The sequence below is a fragment of the Aspergillus alliaceus genome, assembly GCF_009176365.1.
Source record: "Aspergillus alliaceus strain CBS 536.65 unplaced genomic scaffold BDW43scaffold_60, whole genome shotgun sequence".
Lineage (NCBI taxonomy): Eukaryota > Fungi > Ascomycota > Eurotiomycetes > Eurotiales > Aspergillaceae > Aspergillus > Aspergillus alliaceus.
This window is the reverse complement of record NW_022474743.1, coordinates 166115-186554: the sequence shown is the minus strand read 5'-3', so window position 1 is coordinate 186554 and position 20440 is coordinate 166115. Positions and strand designations below refer to the sequence as shown.

The following is a 20440-nucleotide window of genomic DNA, read 5'->3' as shown; positions in this document are numbered from 1 at the left end:
GCGTTTCATCCAAGCTTCCATGACGGAAGAAATATACAACTTCCTATGAGGTATGATCCCGAGTGCCTACTCCCATATGATCTCCAGAATCCAAAGCAAACTTGCGGGGTTCGGACGGTTGACATTGAGCAGCCTGAAACGTGAGTCTGCCTCCGCAATGATTTCCTTCCATTCTTCTACTGTTCGTTCGTTGCTGTTGAACATACCCATCATGCACAGGTCCAAGCTCCTGTAACTACTTGTCAGTAACCAATCGCTCCATGTTGAAAGGGGAGAAGCAACATACCGAAGAATCCTGTCATCCCATGCCGACAGCTTCTCCTGCTCCGGCAGTAATCCTTCATTAATAATTACTCGTGCGCCAGGAGTCATGGCAGGAACCAAGTTCTTCAAGAACTTGACACAGTACTTCCTGGGCCAGTTCAGTAGTACAGAGCGGAATATATACGCTTGTGCACCCAGGACAGGCTGTACGTCATTCATGTCGTGGGCCATGAACGTAACACGGTTCTTGAAGGCCGGGTCGAGCATCTTAGCGCCATCAGCCGCCGTTCCACTGAGGTCCTGAACGACAAACTTGAGATCGGGAGCCTTGGCCGCGATGGCAGTGCTGATGTGGCCATGGGACCCTCCAATCTATAGAAGCCATGATGATTAGTACGTCTTTATTCCTACAACTGAAGCATCATCTCCAATCTTACGTCGACCACCGTCCCGTTGCCCAGTGCCTTCCAGTCATATCCATGGACGAAATGCTCGATCTTGTGGCTCTCTCCTGCCGAGAAATTTGCCATTGCACCTCCGAAAACCTTCGAGCGCTCAGGTTGCTTGGCTAGGAACTCAAAGATCGTCTGACCATTAAATGCCAAGCCGAATCCAGATTCGTTCTGTTCCTCGCTACGGGGATACTTCTGGAAAGCGTCCACGGTGCGAAGAGCAGCCGGCCCCCATTCCTCTAGGGTCATATCCAACCAATTGCGAACTTGCTGGTTGTTAGACAGAGCCATGGAGGAGGCAGTATGCGCGACAACCCCTGGCTCGGGCTCGTAGAATATATGCGACGTCATAGCATGGCGAAGAATGCGGCTGAGAAGGCGTAGATCTACGCCAGTTGCCTCTGAGAGCTTAAGGAAGGTAATCCCCTCCTGAGGAACCGATTCAGCGATATGGAACCGGATAATCGCCTGAAGGCTGATATTATCATTGAATTGCTGCATTTTCCGGTTATTTCAAATGTGTACCACTGTGGAGGCCCCATCTACTGGGTGTATACATACATTCCATGACTGCCAACGCAGGTGTTCGGCCGGTCCGAGAGCCAAGATCGCAAGATCAGTGGCAGCCTGGAAGAGGTTTCGCCGCGCAGCCGTCAATTCCTCATTTTCAACAGAGGCTTGACCGTCTGAGGAGACCCTCGCGTCGAAGGAGGGCTCAGGGATATTCTCTACTTTGCAATAGCTGGAAATATGCTGGGTCTCCTTCTCCACAATTTTGGCAAGATCGGTGAATTGTCCCATTTTGTGAAATTATATTTTGTACGAACTCAGAACAACAAGAGTGTAGACGGTATACAAGAAAGGATCCGCAGCGAAGGATACTATGGACTCATATAAACGTCTCCTAGCTAGCACTGCTCTCCACGCACGTCTTATCCCCTGGTCTACTTCTGTTCCCTCTTTTGTTCATTTCCAGTTCTTTTCTCCGTCAACGGAGTAATTCACGTCACAGTCAACGCACCATAACTGGAGCAGTGTGCATAGACCCGATTTCCACTGCCGCTGTGGCAGAGAACTCCTTGCCAAAGCGAAGGGAACCGTCAGTTCGCCAAATCGGACTGCAAGTGGGAGACTACCATTCCCGGGCTTAACATCAAGCATTAGAAATCAAGACCCACTCTCGGCCCCTTTCAGAGACCGAGAGAACAGCCAAGCGCCGGGGTGGGGAATGTCGCCCGGCGATCCACTTGTTCGTAGAGGTGGGCCTTCGGGGACGGCGGTTCCCGATGCTAGTGTACGCTTTGACGCTGGATATTCATGTCCGGGAAAGTACATGTGGTGCGTTGCAGATGTGATTCATCGAAATTGCCGGATTTTGGGGGGGCTTGGGACAAACATTTGAGTTCATTAAGTTACGAAAAGTGCATCTCCTTATAGTTATGATTTTCCAATTTCATTACTAATCATGAAGTATCAACATCAGAGCTTCCAGATCCACCGCGGCCATCGCAGTTTAGGTCATAAAACAAGCAGCCTAAGATTCTGATCCAATAACCCTTTGAAAAACGTGTAGGGTATGTTCCCATAGCTTCTTAGGATAGTCCCTCTGGCGATAATCTGCCATTAGGGTCTGATTTGTCGCATCGGTCCCATCGAAATTAACTAGATAGGAGCCCCCACCAGCCCGCCCCGTAGACGCGATGGCAACATCAAGTCCGTCTTTCCTAGCATCTCCCGCATACGCCATCGGCGGATATGCCATTGATGTGGCAAGAAAGACGTTGCGCTCTCCGCTTTCCTGTGCCGACACTGACAGTGGTCTGGTAACAAGGCCAATCGCGAAACCAACCAGACTACCAAAGCTCGACTTCATCAGCGATGTCCGCACCAGCCCCGGGAACACATGGATAAAACTAATGGACGTATACCGCAAAGCCAGGTACTCCATTGCCAAAGAATTCATCGTTGCTGCGTAGCTAGCAGCAGTAGTAAAGGACCAGTTTGATTGAAGATCAAAATTATCTTCATCGATTTGACCTTCCTTCCCAGCAGCAAGGACAGTGAGCACACGGGCAGGAAGCTCAGCAGCTTGTAGTTGAGGTAAAAGATTATAAATAAACCGCATGCGGGCATAGTATCGGAGTACATGGTTATTGTCCAGTCCTTCGGGCGTATCTATGCCTTTGGTTAGTTCGGGATAGGGGAGGGGAGGTGATTTCTCGTCCATACCACTTTTTCCGGTCGCGAGGTGGCCTGGAGTCATGAAGAGCAAATCCACGACAGGTTCCTTTCGCTGGATTTCTCGACAAGCTGCATCGACTTCACGGAGAAGGGACACGTCTGACATGATGAATTCATATGAACCATGGGGGTTCAGAGCCCTGCAATCAGCCAGAATACTGGAGCCGGCCTCCTGATTACGACCTATGATGTAGATTGTAGGAGACCGTGCTGTCTTGACCAACTCTTTTGCAGTTGCTTCTCCGATTCCACTAGTTCCTCCAACAAACACTGCCACGAGGTTAGGCCGTTGCTCCCGAACGGCGGTATTAGCCTGGCGGACAAGACGGAGGTTGGCCATGATCGCGTGAGGAAATGTTTGGTAAGAGTGTCGAGATGTTTCTGGAGCGAGAAGGCGCAAAACCCCAGTGCACAGGGATCACACACTCCTCGTTGATAGATAAATGGCGGGACTGAATATCGGTCGACTTGAGCTAAACCAGCCCTAGAACTGGGCTCGCCGATGGACCCCGAGCTGACTAACTACATTTCGGGGCGCTCCTCTACCTTGACCGAAATGAGGCATCACATTTCCATCCAGGCAGTAGAAGAAACCAATCGTAGGACGACCCAAAACCCCCACAAGGTACCCCCGGCATCCCTTCCAATACGTGTCATACAAATGCAGCTGCGGCACGCCTTGAGCTCTAAATCGAACAGGTCTCCCTGTTTCACCGCACCTGCCAACCTTTTTCCCTTTTATTCACACCTACAGCCACTTGCGACTGACAACTTCGCAAATTGCGTTCTTCGCCAGGTTTCATGTTGATGACTTAGAAGACCATCACGACTATGTCTCGAGCAGTGCTGGTTACAGGCGCGACCGGAAATCAGGGCGGCGGTGTGGTTGAGGCCTTGTTCAAAGCAAACGCTGGCCTTGAGGTCCTCGCTCTTACCCGCAAGAGGAGCTCTCCCAGGGCCCAGTGGCTTCAGGAAAAATATCCTGCTGTCAAGCTCGTGGAGGGCAACGTAAGCGATGCCTCGATGATCTTTCGGAATGCCACTGCGGTTGCTCCCCAAGGTATCTGGGGTGTATTCTATGTGCCCGTAAGTCCTGGCATTGACACCACTGACGAGCCTGTCGACTGACTTACTTCTCGCGTAAAAGGTCATGTCCCCAACAACATCCAAGCACGATGTTGAAGAGCGTCAGTCTAAGTCTTTTATCGATGCGGCTCTACAAAATAACGTCAAGCACTTCGTTTACACCTCTGTGGACAGGGGTGGTGACGACTCTCTCAGCAATCCGACCGATGTGCCCCATTTTACTACAAAGCACAACATTGAGAAGTACCTCTTGGGCAAGACAAAGGCATCCAGCATGGACTACGTGATTCTACGCCCTACCTGCTTTTTCGATAACTTTACCCCTGGCTTCGCGGGGAAGCTTGTGAATACCTGTTGGAAGGTTGCTCTCAAAGATCGACCCTTGCAACTAGTTGCGGTCAGTGACATTGGCTTCTTTGGTGCACAGGCGTTTATGCATCCCAAAGAATATAAAAATCGATGCATCTCCTTGGCAGGTGACGAGATTACGTTTGAGGAAATGGCACGCACATACAAGGCTCGTACCGGGGAGAATATCCCGATGACCTATAGCTTCCTTGCTCATCTCCTCATGTGGAGCGTTAAGGATGTCGGCAATATGTACCGTTGGTTTTACAACCACGGGTACAAGGCCGATATTCCAACGTTGAAGAAGACCCATCCGGAGTTGAAGGATTTCGAAAACTGGTTGGAGAAGGATACGAAAATGGTTAAGAAGCACTCCTAACTCACCAGCCTGGGAAACATTTACGAGGCGAGCGGACGGTGTCAGAGTACAGGTCTACGTCAAAAGCTCCCTATATTCCGCCTTTCCCGCCTGAATCATAAAACTAACCTAGCTTTCTATGACCGCCACAATTTTTCCATTGTTCTAATATTTTAATAGTAAATCTAAATATTTATTGCAAAATTGATCAAGCTATTGATTAGGTGGACTATTAGTTAATTCGTATAGCCCTGTAATGTCTCTCGTTCTAGCTAACATTTTAGCTGCTCCTAGTATCTTAGAGTAGCTCCTAGCAATTTGAATTGTTCATATAGTTCTCCTCTAGACTCTAGGCTTAGGCTTGATTATCCCCGGTTTCTCTCAGTACGCTACTGCCTGTTTCAGTTGCTGCGCGTGCTCCTGCTTGAGACCCTGCTTGAGGTCCTGATAGAACCATAGCTTTCTAGCAATACTGCTGGCGCTTGTAGCTCAAACGGTATCCCCAAGGGCCCCTATGACGTATTGGGTAATCGAGTCTCGCATATCTGTATTCCATATAAATCGGCCCTTTATGATACTTAGATATATCCCAGTGACCAGATGTGGTAAAGTGTTGAGAATACAGGATTCCATATTACCTAGTAATCTATCGCTGAAATCTAAGGGGTGCAATGGTGAAATGACGAGGTCTGATTTTCTGATCTAATAGAAAAATGAGCAATAATTATTGGCCTCAGCATGATCATTCGACCATACGATACTGTCAGGGATATCTAGAGTGGTTATCGAGTCGGGTTGGGGTGGGTGTGACCTTGCTTCCTGCAGCGATAATATCTAGCAAGGTCCATCTAGAGAGAGGTTTTATTACTGAGATATGAGCTACATTGTAATGATAAAATGGGCGGGACACTCCTCTATGCAGACTCTGCCGGGTAACAACCTTATCCTCCAAGGCTATATTGCTCAAACCTACTCTCCACGATGTGTATACTGCCCTGGTACCGATACAAGCTCCAATGGAGCAAGCAGCGCAAATAGAGGAGGGAATACCTCGACGCAGACGATAATAGTAGAGGGAAAACCATGTATTGGTGTTTTCATGGCACCTCACCCGCACGCTCGATCCTTGGGACTTTTGAGACACTTTCTATGGTTCGTCATTGCTATCACCCAGATTCAATTGAATTATCTAGAGATTTATTCTCATTACCTTCATAGTACTATCCTGGCTTAGGTCTCGAACGAATTAACTTGGATTATCCACAATAATTATAGTGCTGGCCAAGCAGGGAACTAACTGCTTTTGTACAGACCAGCCCGATAATAAACGTTCTCAATGCGTGGCACTGTTAGAGGTACCGGAATCCTTTCCAGTCAGTTCTTTTAGGCCAGTGGTACGGCATGCTAATGATTTATCAACAGGTTGCATGCCTTTTGCTACTATAAGCAGTTTGTGATCTAACAAGTGGTTGCTATTTTCAATCCTGCCATCAATCTTACTAGGTATTGTAGGATAGGACAAAGAACAGACTTAAATATCTCTACATTATTATCGATTCACTTTTGGATAAGCCCGTGCTCTACGTGATACATCACGGTGTGTCCTACTTGTCGATAAAGGTAGATCAATATCTTAGATATCAAATATTCAAGAAAAGCTAACCTCAGCAGCACTTCGGCAGTTCTGGCCCTATTTAGTCCAATTGTCCACTCCCGAAAGAGTCGGGACTGCTCTCCAAAATCTCCTCTACGCGAATACGCACATGGCTAATTAATATATATAGTTACGCGATCTATGTGCGGGCATAGGGTAAACATCATGCCAGGTACCCAGTGATTCGAACTCTAAACACATACCATATTCATGATGTCTCCTTATACATCATTTCCGTCTTACTATAGGCTTTCGGGCTGTCAAATGCTCTGTGCAATAGCCGTTGGTGAACAAATGCAAGCTAAGCATAGTAAGTGTGATTTAATATATCATACCAGCAATACCACTAGAACAAGATTTACGCAGGACAATCCAGTACAATAGGACATTGTAGCCTATAACGGTAATCGACCCTTGGTAAGGAGTGAATGGTTCATGTAGAAGTCCCAGCCATCATTGGCTAAGACCAATGCCTGCATGGTTAAACTAATTGGGCCCCAAGGCTAAAGGAGAATTTGTAACACTTTCTAACCCACTATTCGCTCTAATTGCAGGTTAATATCTCCCCTCAAGACTGAAAGGTTGTCACGCCCAAGTGAAACTAATTTTTGGGCTTTTTTACTAGGACTGTAATAGCCATTGGGTGAATCCTTCTACAAATCTTACTAAAAGACTTATATAGTAGTTGGGGACTAAGTTAGCGACTTAGTGAAAGCGGGTATAATTTTCGTCAGAGCACTAGATGATAGCGAGAGTAGCTAGGGAACCCAAGTAGGCGAGAAAACAACCACCGGCCTGCCCTACAATCCTCGGCGGTCCACTATCAGTGCCCAAGTAGGCCTAAATTTTATCTGACCATCTAATCTGATCCTGGTGGCTTAGGGCCGGTATCTATCGTGAGATATCACTAGCTTGAAAGGATCAGCCCGGACTTTTTATTTAATCTTTCTTTCCACTCTCATCATTGATTTCGACATTTGCCCAACTAGACCAATTTCTGCATTCATATCATCACACACGCTCATATTGTCGTTAAGTTTCCACGGTGATTCTCCGCGCTAGCTATGACTTGTTTAGTCTATACTTTCAGTAATGTAGAGCAATTGCGCAGGTAGTTCCGTTTGAAGAGATCTAAGCCGCTCGTAAGGACTGACAGACGGTCATTATTTGTCTCCTATACTGTTGTCAGGCAGTCCTACGGCTGCAAGCAATACGGTTAAGGCTCTTCGATGATAGTTAATTCTCTAGGTTGGTAGGTGTATACCATACAAATGGAAAGACATTCATTAACTGAAGTTGCGTTGCTAAAGGAGGATTCACTATCCACCAAAAAACCAATGTTTCTAAGTTTGCTCTTGTTGCTGTGTATTATAATATATACATAACTCAACGTATTCAGGCTAAAAGTCTCTCTGTCCGTGTGCTCTATGAGCCATGCTGTAAGTATAAAAAGATAAGGCGAGCATAATTCAAGGGGTTGATATGTATATATAATCACGCCTGTTAGGCCACTATATAGGTTATATCAATTGATTCTCTATCGCGTCTCCTCATCCGAAGTTATTAAGTATGTCCCTAATGGTAAGCTAGTGTACCTTAACCAGATAATCAACGCCCATAAATTGCTATTCGACACCGCAACATGTATAGTTAGCATATATATTCAAATCTCAATTATCTGTCGGAATCTGTAAAACGGTAAGGGGATATCTACTTATGACCAAGGAAAAGCATATACCTATCTAGCAGCTTAATCTTATAGAATTTTCCCTATAGTCATCCGCAGTTTAGGTATGTCATCACTATTATATTTAATGAAACCCTCGCTGCTGACCCTTCGAGATTGAGCAAGCGCGTCGGATTTAGCCACGGGCGATTTAAAATATCCTTTACTACACGACAAGGATCGGCTCTCACCAAAGATGAGCAGAATCAAACGGCCAATTATATTGCTACAGGCTGGTCCCAGCGAGTGTTTCAAGCGACAGAGCATATTGGGCTTGTGAAGGATGGTCACAAGGCTGATTGTGGTGACATGGCAAGCCTGCTGTAAGGGGGCCTCTGGCGCCAAGCCTTCGGGGAAAGCAGGTCTTCATAATGGGAAGTGTTAGCTTGTTTGCGGAAATGTTTTTTTGACGAATTTATATAAGGTTATGAGGGGACTTGAGATGTTGAAACATAGGGTAACCGTTGTTAGGAGACACTCAATAGTGGGTCAAAAGTATTGCAACACCTACCCGCAACGCGTACCGCGTCAAATACATCAGCAATTTCAAACGCCTACCACTCAGCCAAAATGAGGTCTTTTGGAACTAAAATTAGTGGAAATAGAAGGCCTAGATCTAAGATTCCTACTGAGCGATGTTCTACTCTACTAGAAGGGCTAGAGACAGATGAGAATGCCCCTAAACTTGCTCAGGAATTCAAGGTTGCGTGCTCTACTACATACTGAACACGCGAACACTTTCAACAACGTAAAGCTTTAGTATCAGGCGCTTGCTCTGGTAGGCCTGAAAAGCTCAGTCCTGCAGCCAAATGATATATATTTTCAATAGTTTATTGAAGGCCTAGAATAAGCTACACGGCACTTATTGCTAGCACTTCTGAAGATATCTTAAAGTCTATATTAAAGCGCGTTTTGCGCAAATATTATATAAAAAAATGGAAAACTAAAAATAGGATTACTTTAACCGTTGATATAGCTAAAAAAAAGCCTATCAATTTGCGCGTGCATGGCTGCATGACTTCAATACATTAATTTTAACCATATTATGTTTTCAGATAAATATTCAGTCTAACAGGATTCCAATAATCCTAGTTAATAAGTGTTCTGTTTTGTAAATATGATCTATAGATAGGATATCAATCTAGAGCTCCATAGTAAGGATATTTCTATAATGATTTGGGCTTCTATATAGGATAGTGGCCGGTCAGAATTAGTAGTGTTGGAACGGGACAAAATGGCCAAAAATTAGGGATATTCAAGCAAATCCTATATTAAATGTTTAGAAAATGTCTTATATCAATCTATAAGCCAGGTACTAGATTCCAGCAAGATAATGCGTGCATTTATATATCTAAAAAGACGCAATCTTGGTTTGAAAGGCATAGAATTCTGGTGATTGAATGACCACCCCATTCACCTGATCTTAACCCTATTGAAAATCTCTGGGATCTACTTAAGCAGAAGCTAAAAAAGCTTTATCCAGAGCTTTTTCTAGAGGGAACAGCGGAGCTCAATACAGAGAGGTTTAAGTAGAGTATTCAGACTGCGTGAAATGACCTTGATCAGGAGGTTATAAATCGTTTAGTTCTATCCTGGCTACGCAGGGTTCGGGCAGTATACCAAGCACGGGGCTGGTACACTAAATACTGAAATAAAGATTCTATAGAACTAACTTTGAGCTCAAAATCAAAGTATGCAAAATTCATTGAGATATTGAGGTTTGAAAATAGGGGGTCGGGTGCAGAATTTCGGATGTTGTAATACTTTTGGCCTAGTGTTAGGCGCACCTTACAACACCTGCGGTTGATATAGTAGCACGTGAGGTCACGTGCTACCCGCTGCGGTAAAATAATTACCGAACCCCAATAGCTTCAGAAACCAGTGATCAACCTCTGTACATGGTAGTAGAACGTTCAATGGAGACCTAGTCCCCTGGCCCCTGCCATCTGCGGCGCCGTAGCACGCTATTTCCCGACTACCTGCGGCTCTCCGAGCTGCAATTAACATCTAGCAGTTCATCAAGTTCATTCGCCCGAAGTAGCATGTCATGCGCTCGCGTATATTCTTATGTACTGCAGGTAACACTTGAACACAGAATCCGAAACTCGACATAATGTTGTAGATGTTGTAATATTAACCTGACTGTCATGTCCCGCAGGTTCAGGGTGTTGAAGTTCTTTTAAGCCGCATCAACGATAACTGTTGCCATTAGTTAGGAGATGGCGGGTCGCGCGGGCACCGGTCTCACGACTAGTACAGAGGCGGCTACCCAAGGAATTTTAGGTCGAAGATTTTAGGCAAACTAGGCCCTTAGGAAGAGGCCAATAACGTGCACGGAAGTGGAACTCTAGGGTAATAGTGAAAAAAAGGTATGTGGTAGCCTAGTGTTCAATAGTGAGACCCATCGCAGCCGCTAGTTTGGGATTTTTACAGAATATTCCCACCCTTCATAACATAGGGCTGAACTGAGAAGGGCTAATTTGGTTGCCTACATAGATTCCTCATAAAGGCGCCTAATAGGCATTAATAAAGTACAAAAAAACCTAACCGTTGCTTAGACTGTAGTACATGCAGGACTGAGTCGTTTATCTCACATTCCGCGGCCTCTTGCTCAAACATTCCTAAGAGATGAAGTTAAACCTCCTCCTTCTCGGGGCTGGTTTAGCTAGTGCCATCCCTAGTCCTCAAATTCGCGCCTTACCGAACGCCCCCGACGAATATGCTCCCGCAAATGTTACCTGTCCTGCGGTGAAACCTACAGTTCGCAGCGCATCGAAGCTATCCCAGAATGAGACGAACTGGCTCGAGTCCCGCCGGAAGGAAATTGTCTCGCCCCTTAAGGATTTGCTCGGCCGTTTGAATCTGACTAATTTCGATGCATCGGCCTACATCGACCGAGTGTCTACAAATACTTCCAATATACCCAACATCGGGATTGCCGTGTCCGGTGGTGGATACCGCGCTATGCTAAACGGCGCTGGCGCCCTGAAAGCTTTTGACAGTCGAACTAGTAATTCGACTGCTTCCCATCAACTGGGAGGGTTGTTGCAATCCACCACTTATCTTTCAGCGCTCAGTGGCGGTGGATGGTTGGTAGGGTCCGTCTTCATAAACAACTTTACCACCATCAACGATCTACAGACAAGTGAGACAACCTGGGACCTAACCAACAGCATTTTAGAGGGCCCGAATGTGAAACACTTCCAGACTATCAATACTATCGATCACTGGACCAAATTAGTGGAGACAGTGCACACCAAGAAACATGCGGGTTTCAACACTTCTCTTACAGATTACTGGGGTCGTGCGCTCTCCTACCAGTTCATCAATGCTAGCAGTGGCGGTCCGGACTACACCTGGTCATCGATCGCCTTGATGGAGAATTTCCAACGGGGCCAGGTTCCTCTGCCCATCCTGGTCGCAGACGGACGAAACCCCGGGGAGCTCATCATTGGTTCCAATTCCACAGTCTATGAATTCAACCCCTGGGAGTTCGGTACATTTGACCCTGCTATCCATAGCTTCGCGCCATTAGAATACCTTGGGTCCGACTTTAAAGGTGGTCGCATATCGAGCGACGGGTCCTGTGTACGAGGCTTTGACAATGCTGGCTATATTATGGGCACTTCCTCTTCTCTGTTCAATCAAGGCCTCTTACGGCTGAACAATACAAGTATTCCCGAGATTCTGAAGTCAGCCCTCGCAAGCATTCTCGAAGCTATAGGCGAAGACAACAAGGATATCGCCAACTACCCCAACCCATTCTACCAATATAATGGTGCTACACCTGCCATTGCCGAACGAACTCATTTAAGTGTCGTGGACGGGGGCGAAGACGGGCAGAACATCCCATTACACCCTTTGATTCAACCCGAGCGCCACGTCGACGTGATCTTCGCCGTGGATTCTACTGCGAACATCCACAGTTGGCCGTCCGGCAAGTCCCTAGTGCGCACTTATGAACGAAACCTGAACTCGACGGGAGTAGGTAACGGGACTGCGTTTCCTGCAATTCCCGATCCCAATACCTTCGTCAACCTAGGGCTAAACAAACGCCCGACCTTCTTCGGCTGCGACAGTAAGAACCTGACTGGGCCTGCTCCCTTAATTGTCTATCTTCCAAATGCTCCTTATACACATCTTTCGAATACATCCACCTTCGACTTATCTTACAGCTATGAGGACCGCGATGCCATGATTACCAACGGTTATAATGTCGTCACCCGTGGCAATGGTACGGAGGATACTAACTGGTCGTCGTGTGTGGGGTGTGCGATTCTTTCGCGTTCCGCTGAACGGACTGGCACTACTCTGCCCCAAGTCTGCACTCAGTGCTTCAAGACTTACTGCTGGGATGGAACGACTAATAGTACGGAGCCGGAGAACTACGAGCCGCAGGTCATGATTAAGACGAGCCTGGCTTTCAGAGAACAGCCTAGTTATATAATTCCGATCCTTTCGTTAGTTCTGGCGTTGGCGATGGTGGTTTAGACCTAGCGATTTGTCTACGTTGAAAAAACAAAGAGTTTTCTCTCCGAATTTCCCATATAGCATGAAACCTATTAATTACGGTCGCATGACCACTGACATATCTGTCTCAATACAATGGGCAATATTATCGGTCACATAACCTGAGGAAGTGTGCAGAAGGCACACATGAATATATCCTCCATGTAGAGCTAGTAAGCCGGATGTTCTAAATGTACGCCAAGACTCAACTCACCTCACCCTCGGCCACGGACAATTTCGCTTTCTCATCCGGAAGAAATCAACGAGATTAGAGCCCTCGAAATATAAAGCCCGGGCAATGAATCGTAGGCGACGCCAACGTCCCTCATACTTGTGCGTTTGAGACGCTCGCCGGAAACTGCAATGTTCCAAGAAAAAAGCAATTGGTCTGACGATGAGCCGTTTGCATAGCGGCTCATTGAACGAGATATTTCTAAACGGGTCTGGTGGTTTCTTGTCCGCCAGGATTAGCTCCAAATTCCATTCAACATTACATATACAATTCACCCAAGAGCTACAATGAAGAGGTCTCTCTTATGCTAAAAGAGAACACCATTGAAGACCTTGACCAGGAGCCCTATACACAAGGAAGCTATACTATGGTCCCGAATCATGGTAGGTAGGTTGGGTATAGCAGGACACTTGTCTGAGACAGAACACAACAACAGCATCAGTCTTTCTTTGGCAGACACAGGATCGAATGTGTCAACAAGGGCATCCGAGCGAAGTTGAGGAGGGTCTACGAAAGCTATACACCGAAGTCCTCAAGGCGGATAGTGTTTAGTGATTTACAAGAACTGTTGGACAAATCACCCTCGTTCTACAGGGAACATATACACACTCGACCCTATCTTCCATCATACATCAAACTTCAACGTAGTGCTCTCTCTCTTGCTCTTGCCCACAAAGTAAATTTGCACTTCTCCTGAATACCCTATCTGACTATGCATCTGAGCAAACCTACAACTTACTCGCTTTCCCAGTTCTACTCTATCCACCGCCAATTCCAGATCCCCAGCTTCAAGGACCCATGGTTCGCATGTACAAGCTACCGGCAGAGCTGCCTTCGGCTCCTTGAAGGAGCTGGTTGAATGATAGGGTCCCCGAACCTTTCTCCGCCAGAGATCCCGCCACATGTCCGTGCGGAGCTCCCCCAAATGAGGACATTCCATCACACGATGTGTTGGGGGTTCTGGTTGCCGAGCCCGCACACACACCTAGCATCTTGGCGGACATTGATGCGGGTAAGGTATTAGTTCAGTCATATACGCCCCGTGCGCAGCTGTATAAGAAATAGGATAATTAAATATGTTTATAAGCTTTTTAAAACAAAAATGATCCTACAAGTTTAGCCACCACAACTCTTGGGATCAATTTAGCAGACTGCTGGCACGCCAATGAATTCAATAAAGCTTTTAAAGAGGAGAATAAAGTTTACCTAGAAAACAATGATTGCAACTTTATCATGGCCGCTTGAAGTGTGGAGGCATATCGTATATTGCCTCTCAGGTCCTTGACATCTTCATCAGTTCCATGGTACAGAACGCGAACTATCTGAAAGAGAATATAAGAAGTACAGTGGCTTGCACAATTACCCTGCCTACCCTGGATCAGAATACTTTCCCTAGCCCTAAGCCAAGAACACTATTACATATACAGTTAGTGTGTAAATAACACCCCTTGGCAGAATCTAGACATGTTTCGTATTTTCCATCAATGTTACGCTTCAACTTACAGTACGCGTAAAGAGAACACAGGATTCTAGAACTTGATGTCGAAACTAGAACTTGTAGAAGCTTCGGTGAAAACCGACAAAAGAACTTAGGCACGTGACCAGCAGTTTTGGCAATCTGCCAAACATCTGTCTTCTTTCTCTTACAGTCGAGGCCTCGTCATCTACAACCACCTCCCGAGTCGGGAATCCCGACATAATGTAAATGCCACGTGACCGCGTACTTTTATTGTTAGCTTCTCCGGCAGTAATAGAAAATCGCTTTTGCAACTACAAAGGGTGCTATGATAAGTTAGGAAATGTTTATATCACGAATACAACACAGGCTAGCGGTAATATCTGTAATAGTAACCGCCTCTAAAGTCGGAGAGTCCTGCCAATAACGAAGGGGACCAACAACGTAGCCCGTCGTCTCTGCCACACGGTACGATATCATCTTATCTTCAACTGAGCTAAGCTTCCGAAAAGTTCTATATTCCAGGTCCAGTTTACGATCAGCCGCAAATAGAGCCACAGGACCATACTCTTCCCCATCTGATATGTGTCTGACCGGACTGAAGGCAAAACGCTGCTCGTAGATGCATCTTTCGAAAATCCAAACCATTAAATGACCAAGTTCGCATGTTTTAGACTGGTTGGCGACGCGCCGCAAGTAGGTTGGTGTGTATAGCCGCCGTATCCTTTTAACTTTTCGAGGTTGATACCTTCGAAGAACGTACACAATTGCGATATGTTCATTACTTCTGAGAATTTTCGCAAAGATATGACAAGTGATATACGGTATAACGCTGATTATCTGAGCCATATTCTCCCGCTCTTTTGGTTATAAGTATCTATTTATCAATTAGTAGCAAACCTTGTTGTCTATATTCGACGGATATGTACTCTCCAGTTCGACTTGTTGCTTAATACGAAATGGGCTGTGACAAAGAGGCTACAGGCGGTGTGGCCGATTGAAGGGTAGACCAGGCCAGCGGACTCCCCCGCTGTGCCTCAGCTCATCCACCTGTAGAGAGAGAGGAGCGTAAAAAGCTAACTAGAACATGGACCAATTCTCTCCTTCAAAATGCGACAGCGTATGTTCTGCACCAGCGACTCAAACGCCATGGTTTCTTTGGCTGTCGGGCGAGACAGTCCGGCCATCATGTCCTCGGGCACGGTGGCGCGTCGGCGAAATATGCTTACGGGGTCCTCCCCCCTTTCGTCTAGCGAGTCGATGTCGACCGTGTCCATGAGGCACGAGTCCATAAGCCCTCTGAGAATCTCGGCCCCTGCATTGGTTGCTGCCGTGCACAGTATAGCGTGGCCGTCGTACAACTCCGCGTTGGTTTGTTCATAGGCAGACCTTAGCAGGTCGAAACCAACCGTGTTATTCCTCATGATGGCCCTCTGCAGAGGTATATGGCCCCGGACATCGGGCATGTCGAGTCGGGCTCCTGCGCTGAGAAGAAGGCCCAATATCTCCCGGGTTCCTGGATCCGACCGGCTGGCTGTGCAAGCGAACCAGTGGAGGGGGTTCTGGCGGAACGGGTCATCGGGAGGCTTGTTCAGTGCGCGTACATCCGTCTGCTTGACAAGGCGTCTCAAACAAGGCGAGTATCCATTGGGAAAGCTGCCTTGCATGGCAATACCAATGGCGGGATGGCCAAATCTGTCTTTGACGTCGGCGTTGCAGCCAGCGTCGAGAAGCAGCTCGGCAAGGGCAGAGGAGGTGTGATGTTCACGATGTTTGACAGCCCACATCAACGGCGTTCGTCCGAGGAGATCGGGCAAGTCTACCGAGGCGCCTCGCATGATGAGCATTCTAGCCGCTTCCAAATTGCCAACCTGACACGCGATAACTAGTGGAGTTCTCTGCCACGTGTCATAGCTGTTTATAGCCCACGGCATGGCATGGTGTGAAATGTCGAGCCCATCTCGTACCAGTTGATGTAGCGTCGGCTCAGTGATGTTTTCGTTATAGCCCTCCCGGGAGGCTGCGATGAGACATAGAGACCGCGTATATTGGTCCTTTCTGTGAGCTTGATCGGTTCCGGCAGCTTCTAACGCCAGGGTGGCATAGTAGACAGTCAGGCTTGTGGCGGGTCAGTATAAGATTACAACGCCTGGACACGTCCGGTCAACTTACTCGTCACACTTGGTACCTTTGCCGATGTCCCAGAAATCGACGAGGAACTCAACGGTAGAACCCCGCCCACCACGGATCGCGTGCTATTACAAATCTGGTCATTCCTACTATAAACCAATGAGTTTCCAATGGGCCTGACTTACGAGAACGAGTGACGCCCCGTCACTCTGGACGTCGAAAGGCGAGTATCGAAGCGTCGAGAGCCAATGCTTCAGCGCAGTTGAGTTCCCCCCATAAGCCGCGGACCAAGCCTCAGAGTTCTCTAAGGGGATCACACGAGGAACCTTAATGTGGAGTGAGGCGCCTACTCCTAAGATGGTGCTACCATAAAACGAAACCCCAATAGCTCGGTTCCAAGCCCAGGAAGGGAAATGGTAGACCATATGTACCCTGGATGTATAACTTCGGCATCCCTTTTGATCGCACTTCCTCTTTCGAGGTAGCGGGAGAGAATCATAATTTAGAAAGAGCCTCCCCAGAACAGGCCAGCACCATCGTTGGTTTTGGTAGTTGGCCCTTCTGCTGTGACATTGGCACTGGCATGAGGGAGAACATCGCTTTCGGTGCTTCAGGGATGTCTCCACATGAATAAAATGTTCCTTGGATGGTGCAATACCTAGGGCCGTGCTTGGAAGCATAGAGTCAAACCCCCGAGGAGCACCTGCGGGCAATGGTATTCGTTCTGCTTTTTTGTCCGTCACCATGCTCGAGGGTACATCGCAGTCAAGCACAGCGGAGGAAGAGGTGCTATCGGGTAATGATTGAATGGAAGACAGGGTCTGAATGGCTTGTTGGACTTCTCGCAAAGGCAACGTGGAGGGGACTGTCACTGAATGGATCTCTAACAGGAGTTTCGTTTGTGTGCTATTCACGCATCAGAAACCCCCCGGGAAGAAATATAGGTGCTAGATCAAGAACTTACACTTGGGATACAAGGGATATCTGACTCAGTGCCAGATTTATGTGTATGCAAATAGTCCGGGCGCGTTCTCTTAACCGGTTGATATCCTTGGATTTCCATAGCAGCTTCAAGTGGTTGGGTCGAGGCAAGCCGTGTTCGCCCAACTTCCTGGAACATCTTTCGGCTAGAGTTTGGAGCCCATCGACCAGGTCAGTCAAATCATTCCTCGTCCTCAGAAGGAGCTGGGTCTCAGGTCGCCCAATTTGGTACAGGTGATCCGCGCCTGATAAAGCAGTAATGCTGTCTTCAACGGACAGCTGAATCGCCTGTAGTGTCGCTAGCTAGGCAGATGAGAGCGCAGTCAGTACATCGTGTCATGGTTCGTGGGGCCATGACACGGGTCTATGAACCAGGGAAAGGATGTTCGCCTACTTCGTTGAGAAGCCCAGCTAGTTCATACCCCAGTTCTGTAGCGGATCTCAAAATAGCGATGATTTTGGGGATTGCTGCAATGGCCTGGCCCATCGCGATGAAGCTTGCAGCTATGCTCAGAGGCTCCATGACGTGCAATCTTTGAACAGGGGTGGGTCCAAGGCCTCAGATACTAGAGTAATCAGGCAAGATGGAAGGCAGCCAGAAATGCGGTCAAGTTCCGCGGAGTCCCTTATCTTAGTTCCGTGCCATAGAAGGCTCTCTATCTTTTCAAATCAGGCTACCGACCAAAGTGTATGTGTTCGCGAGGCGGCGCCAGCGACAGACGTGGCCACTAAAGAGTGTATTGCTGAGGTAACTGGATACGTAGAAAGCCCCAGCGTATGCTTACGCTAATGGGTTATAACTGCAAGTCGATTGGTGATGGCTCTGTGCCGCAATATACGCCCGAGCACCAATGATAAGCGAATAGAGCATGTAACATATCGGCATGTAAGGCTAAGCCAGGGCTCAGCAGTAGGTCTCCAGTCGATGCTCCAGTGGGTTGATGTGAATTAGGCCATACAGGGTGTTGCAAGCGTTTTGCTAGAATATCAGGTAATTTTTAAAGGAAAGGAGCGATCTCAATAGATTTTCTTACGGCAATTGATATGGGTGCGGAGGCCGATAGGAGGCATTGTTGCAAAACTCCCTATCATATTCGTTGCAGGGATACAGGCCGCCAGCGCCCCACCTCTCCCGCAATTGAGTACATTTATTTATTTATTAATCCTCAGGCTGTGCGCAGCCTTTGGCTGTTGGATATCATAAGAAGCCAGCGCACACCATCAGAGTCAGCCTGGAACCAATTAGAAGGCACGGCATTCTGTCGGGGGTCTGTGGCCTCACGAACTACCTACACACGGACGAGTGTTGGGGAAGCGGGGTATTCATTTCTTTATGGCCTCAGCTTGCAATCGGCGGCTCCTTCACTCGAAAATTCAGAAGGGTAAAAACCCCCTGCCTAGCACACAAAATCGGTATTCATGGAGAGTCCGAAAGTGCTCAAGGCTTCTGGATGGATATTATTAGTTGGTGTATATAGAGTAATACCAAATAATAAGGAGTTTTAGAATTAGATACTTTGCATGAACATCCATATGAATATCCTACAATTTCTCCATGGCAGTCTATATATAGATCTCTGTCAACAAGAAATGGACTGTAGCAAGCTATGTCGCTAGATAAGACTATAGGTATGGAGCACATTGATTAGACTCTATTAATCACGGATGCGCAGCCTTTCCCTGATAGGGGAAACACTGTGGCATCCCTACTACTTTAACCTTGCATATACGAACTGGCATGCAATGTAACCTAGTATAGCCATTCAATTTTTCTAGTTGTAGTAGGGAATGTATTATACAGGCTAGACAGGGTAGATATATTTGTGTATAACGGAATCTCGCCTGATTCCTCAAGGCTGTTCACCTGTACTATGAGCCACTAAAATTAGTAAGGTGCCCTGCCTGTACAACAGCAGTTTACTGTAGATTTTTCTAGTTATTCCCAGTTGTTACTAGCTCATACTTGATATAGGTTGCTTGTTACATATGCTGTGTGTTTTCAGTAAGCCCGTCAGCTACAGCCCTGTCTCAACTAGTCCAGGATTTACGTCAAATCAAATGATGGGATTGCCCCATGCAATTGCAACCAAACCAAATGTATGTACATATTATTCGTTTTCTACCCACGTGTTCCTCAACCTGTTCAACTGACGTGCCTATGGTATGTTGGTATCAGCAAACAAAGTGAGACACTCAGTGAGGCGCTTCCCTGTAGGTCTAAGAAAGAGAAATAATGACTTTGGTTTGTGTTGATCTATAGTTGTTGTGAAGAATTGGGCGCATTGTTGGCGTTTGCACTGTTTGTACATAGCTTGCCTATTTCCCGCGCAACTTCCTTCTCTTTCCCCTCACGCTTGAAATAGCACCAATATCATCATATTACTTGGCCGTCATAGTTGTAATTTGTGGCCGACAACAGCATCACCCAAGGGAGGCCATCTATGTACCATGCCCGGTATACAGCATCAATACTTATACCAGGAACAATAATGACTGGAGGGTCCAGGTTCAGACACGCATAAACAAATGACCGTTCTGGGTCGTGTTTCCACAGAATCATATTTCATTTCGAGAGGGTCACCCCGCCATCCCCACCTTTACCCAAGTTCTAGGATCCTGTATTAGTTTTATAGGTACTGTAAATTGACGCGTAATATTGAAGGTAAATACAAAACATGACATATTTCTTCCAAAGCGCGTTATTTACACACTAACCGGATATGAACTAGCGTTATTAGCTTAGGGCTTGGGAAAGAATCTTAAAATGTCCAGGAGGCAGGTAATTGTGTAGCCTTTCTCCTCTAGGGACCTAAACCTCTCTTATGATGCTTACTCCGGGCTAATTTACATTTGAATGATAGCCTTCCCGATCCTACCGTCTTATCATTGGATTACAGAGAAAAGATGAGTAGAATAACAGCAAATGCCATAACCACTCGTCTTGTAGCCCATCCGTTATCCATACCCGTTAAACAGAATACTAAATCATATAACGAGCCCTTT

General features: G+C 46.9%; 6 protein-coding genes across 6 annotated transcripts; 2 read left to right on the top strand and 4 right to left on the bottom strand.

Moving 5' to 3' along the window:
• Positions 1-66: 66 nt before the first annotated feature.
• BDW43DRAFT_315589 (S-adenosyl-L-methionine-dependent methyltransferase) lies at positions 67-1517 on the bottom strand (the record flags this gene model as incomplete). The annotated part of the gene is made up of 4 exons (XM_032048107.1): positions 67-229; positions 287-636; positions 702-1211; positions 1278-1517. The coding sequence occupies 4 exons, from the start codon at positions 1515-1517 to the stop codon at positions 67-69; spliced, it is 1263 nt and encodes a 420-aa protein (XP_031895659.1).
• A 610-nt stretch (positions 1518-2127) lies between these two features.
• BDW43DRAFT_290074 (uncharacterized protein) lies at positions 2128-3636 on the bottom strand. The gene is made up of 2 exons (XM_032043482.1): positions 2946-3636; positions 2128-2891 (listed from the first exon to the last, which is right to left on the bottom strand). The coding sequence occupies exons 1-2, from the start codon at positions 3295-3297 to the stop codon at positions 2251-2253; spliced, it is 993 nt and encodes a 330-aa protein (XP_031895658.1). The 5' UTR covers positions 3298-3636; the 3' UTR covers positions 2128-2250.
• Positions 3618-4860, top strand: BDW43DRAFT_290071 (nmrA-like family protein). Its single transcript, XM_032043481.1, has 2 exons — positions 3618-4043; positions 4105-4860. The coding sequence occupies exons 1-2, from the start codon at positions 3789-3791 to the stop codon at positions 4768-4770; spliced, it is 921 nt and encodes a 306-aa protein (XP_031895657.1). The 5' UTR covers positions 3618-3788; the 3' UTR covers positions 4771-4860.
• Positions 4861-9971: 5111 nt separating this feature from the next.
• BDW43DRAFT_290070 (uncharacterized protein) lies at positions 9972-10231 on the bottom strand (the record flags this gene model as incomplete). Its single annotated transcript, XM_032043480.1, has 1 exon — positions 9972-10231. A coding segment is annotated over exon 1 (165 nt), but the record flags the coding sequence as incomplete, so codon positions are not given.
• Positions 10232-10637: 406 nt separating this feature from the next.
• BDW43DRAFT_290069 (lysophospholipase family protein) lies at positions 10638-12754 on the top strand. Its single transcript, XM_032043479.1, has one exon. The coding sequence runs from the start codon at positions 10758-10760 to the stop codon at positions 12618-12620; it is 1863 nt and encodes a 620-aa protein (XP_031895655.1). The 5' UTR covers positions 10638-10757; the 3' UTR covers positions 12621-12754.
• Positions 12755-16979: 4225 nt separating this feature from the next.
• Positions 16980-18136, bottom strand: BDW43DRAFT_290066 (uncharacterized protein; the record flags this gene model as incomplete). The annotated part of the gene is made up of 3 exons (XM_032043478.1): positions 17832-18136; positions 17421-17740; positions 16980-17362 (listed from the first exon to the last, which is right to left on the bottom strand). Coding segments are annotated over exons 1-3 (671 nt in total), but the record flags the coding sequence as incomplete, so codon positions are not given.
• Between the last annotated feature and the right edge of the window lie 2304 nt (positions 18137-20440).

What these genes read in the sequence shown, in the direction of transcription:
- BDW43DRAFT_290074 (XM_032043482.1), bottom strand. Translation starts at nt 3,297, where the DNA reads ATGGCCAACCTCCGTCTTGTCCGCCAGGCTAATACCGCCGTTCGGGAG. An exon ending in CCTCGCGACCGGAAAAAGTG is followed by an intron (nt 2,892 to 2,945) that starts GTATGGACGAGA and finishes CCAAAGGCATAG; the next exon opens with ATACGCCCGAAGGACTGGAC.
- BDW43DRAFT_290069 (XM_032043479.1), top strand. Translation starts at nt 10,758, where the DNA reads ATGAAGTTAAACCTCCTCCTTCTCGGGGCTGGTTTAGCTAGTGCCATC.
- BDW43DRAFT_290071 (XM_032043481.1), top strand. Translation starts at nt 3,789, where the DNA reads ATGTCTCGAGCAGTGCTGGTTACAGGCGCGACCGGAAATCAGGGCGGC. An exon ending in GGGGTGTATTCTATGTGCCC is followed by an intron (nt 4,044 to 4,104) that starts GTAAGTCCTGGC and finishes CTCGCGTAAAAG; the next exon opens with GTCATGTCCCCAACAACATC.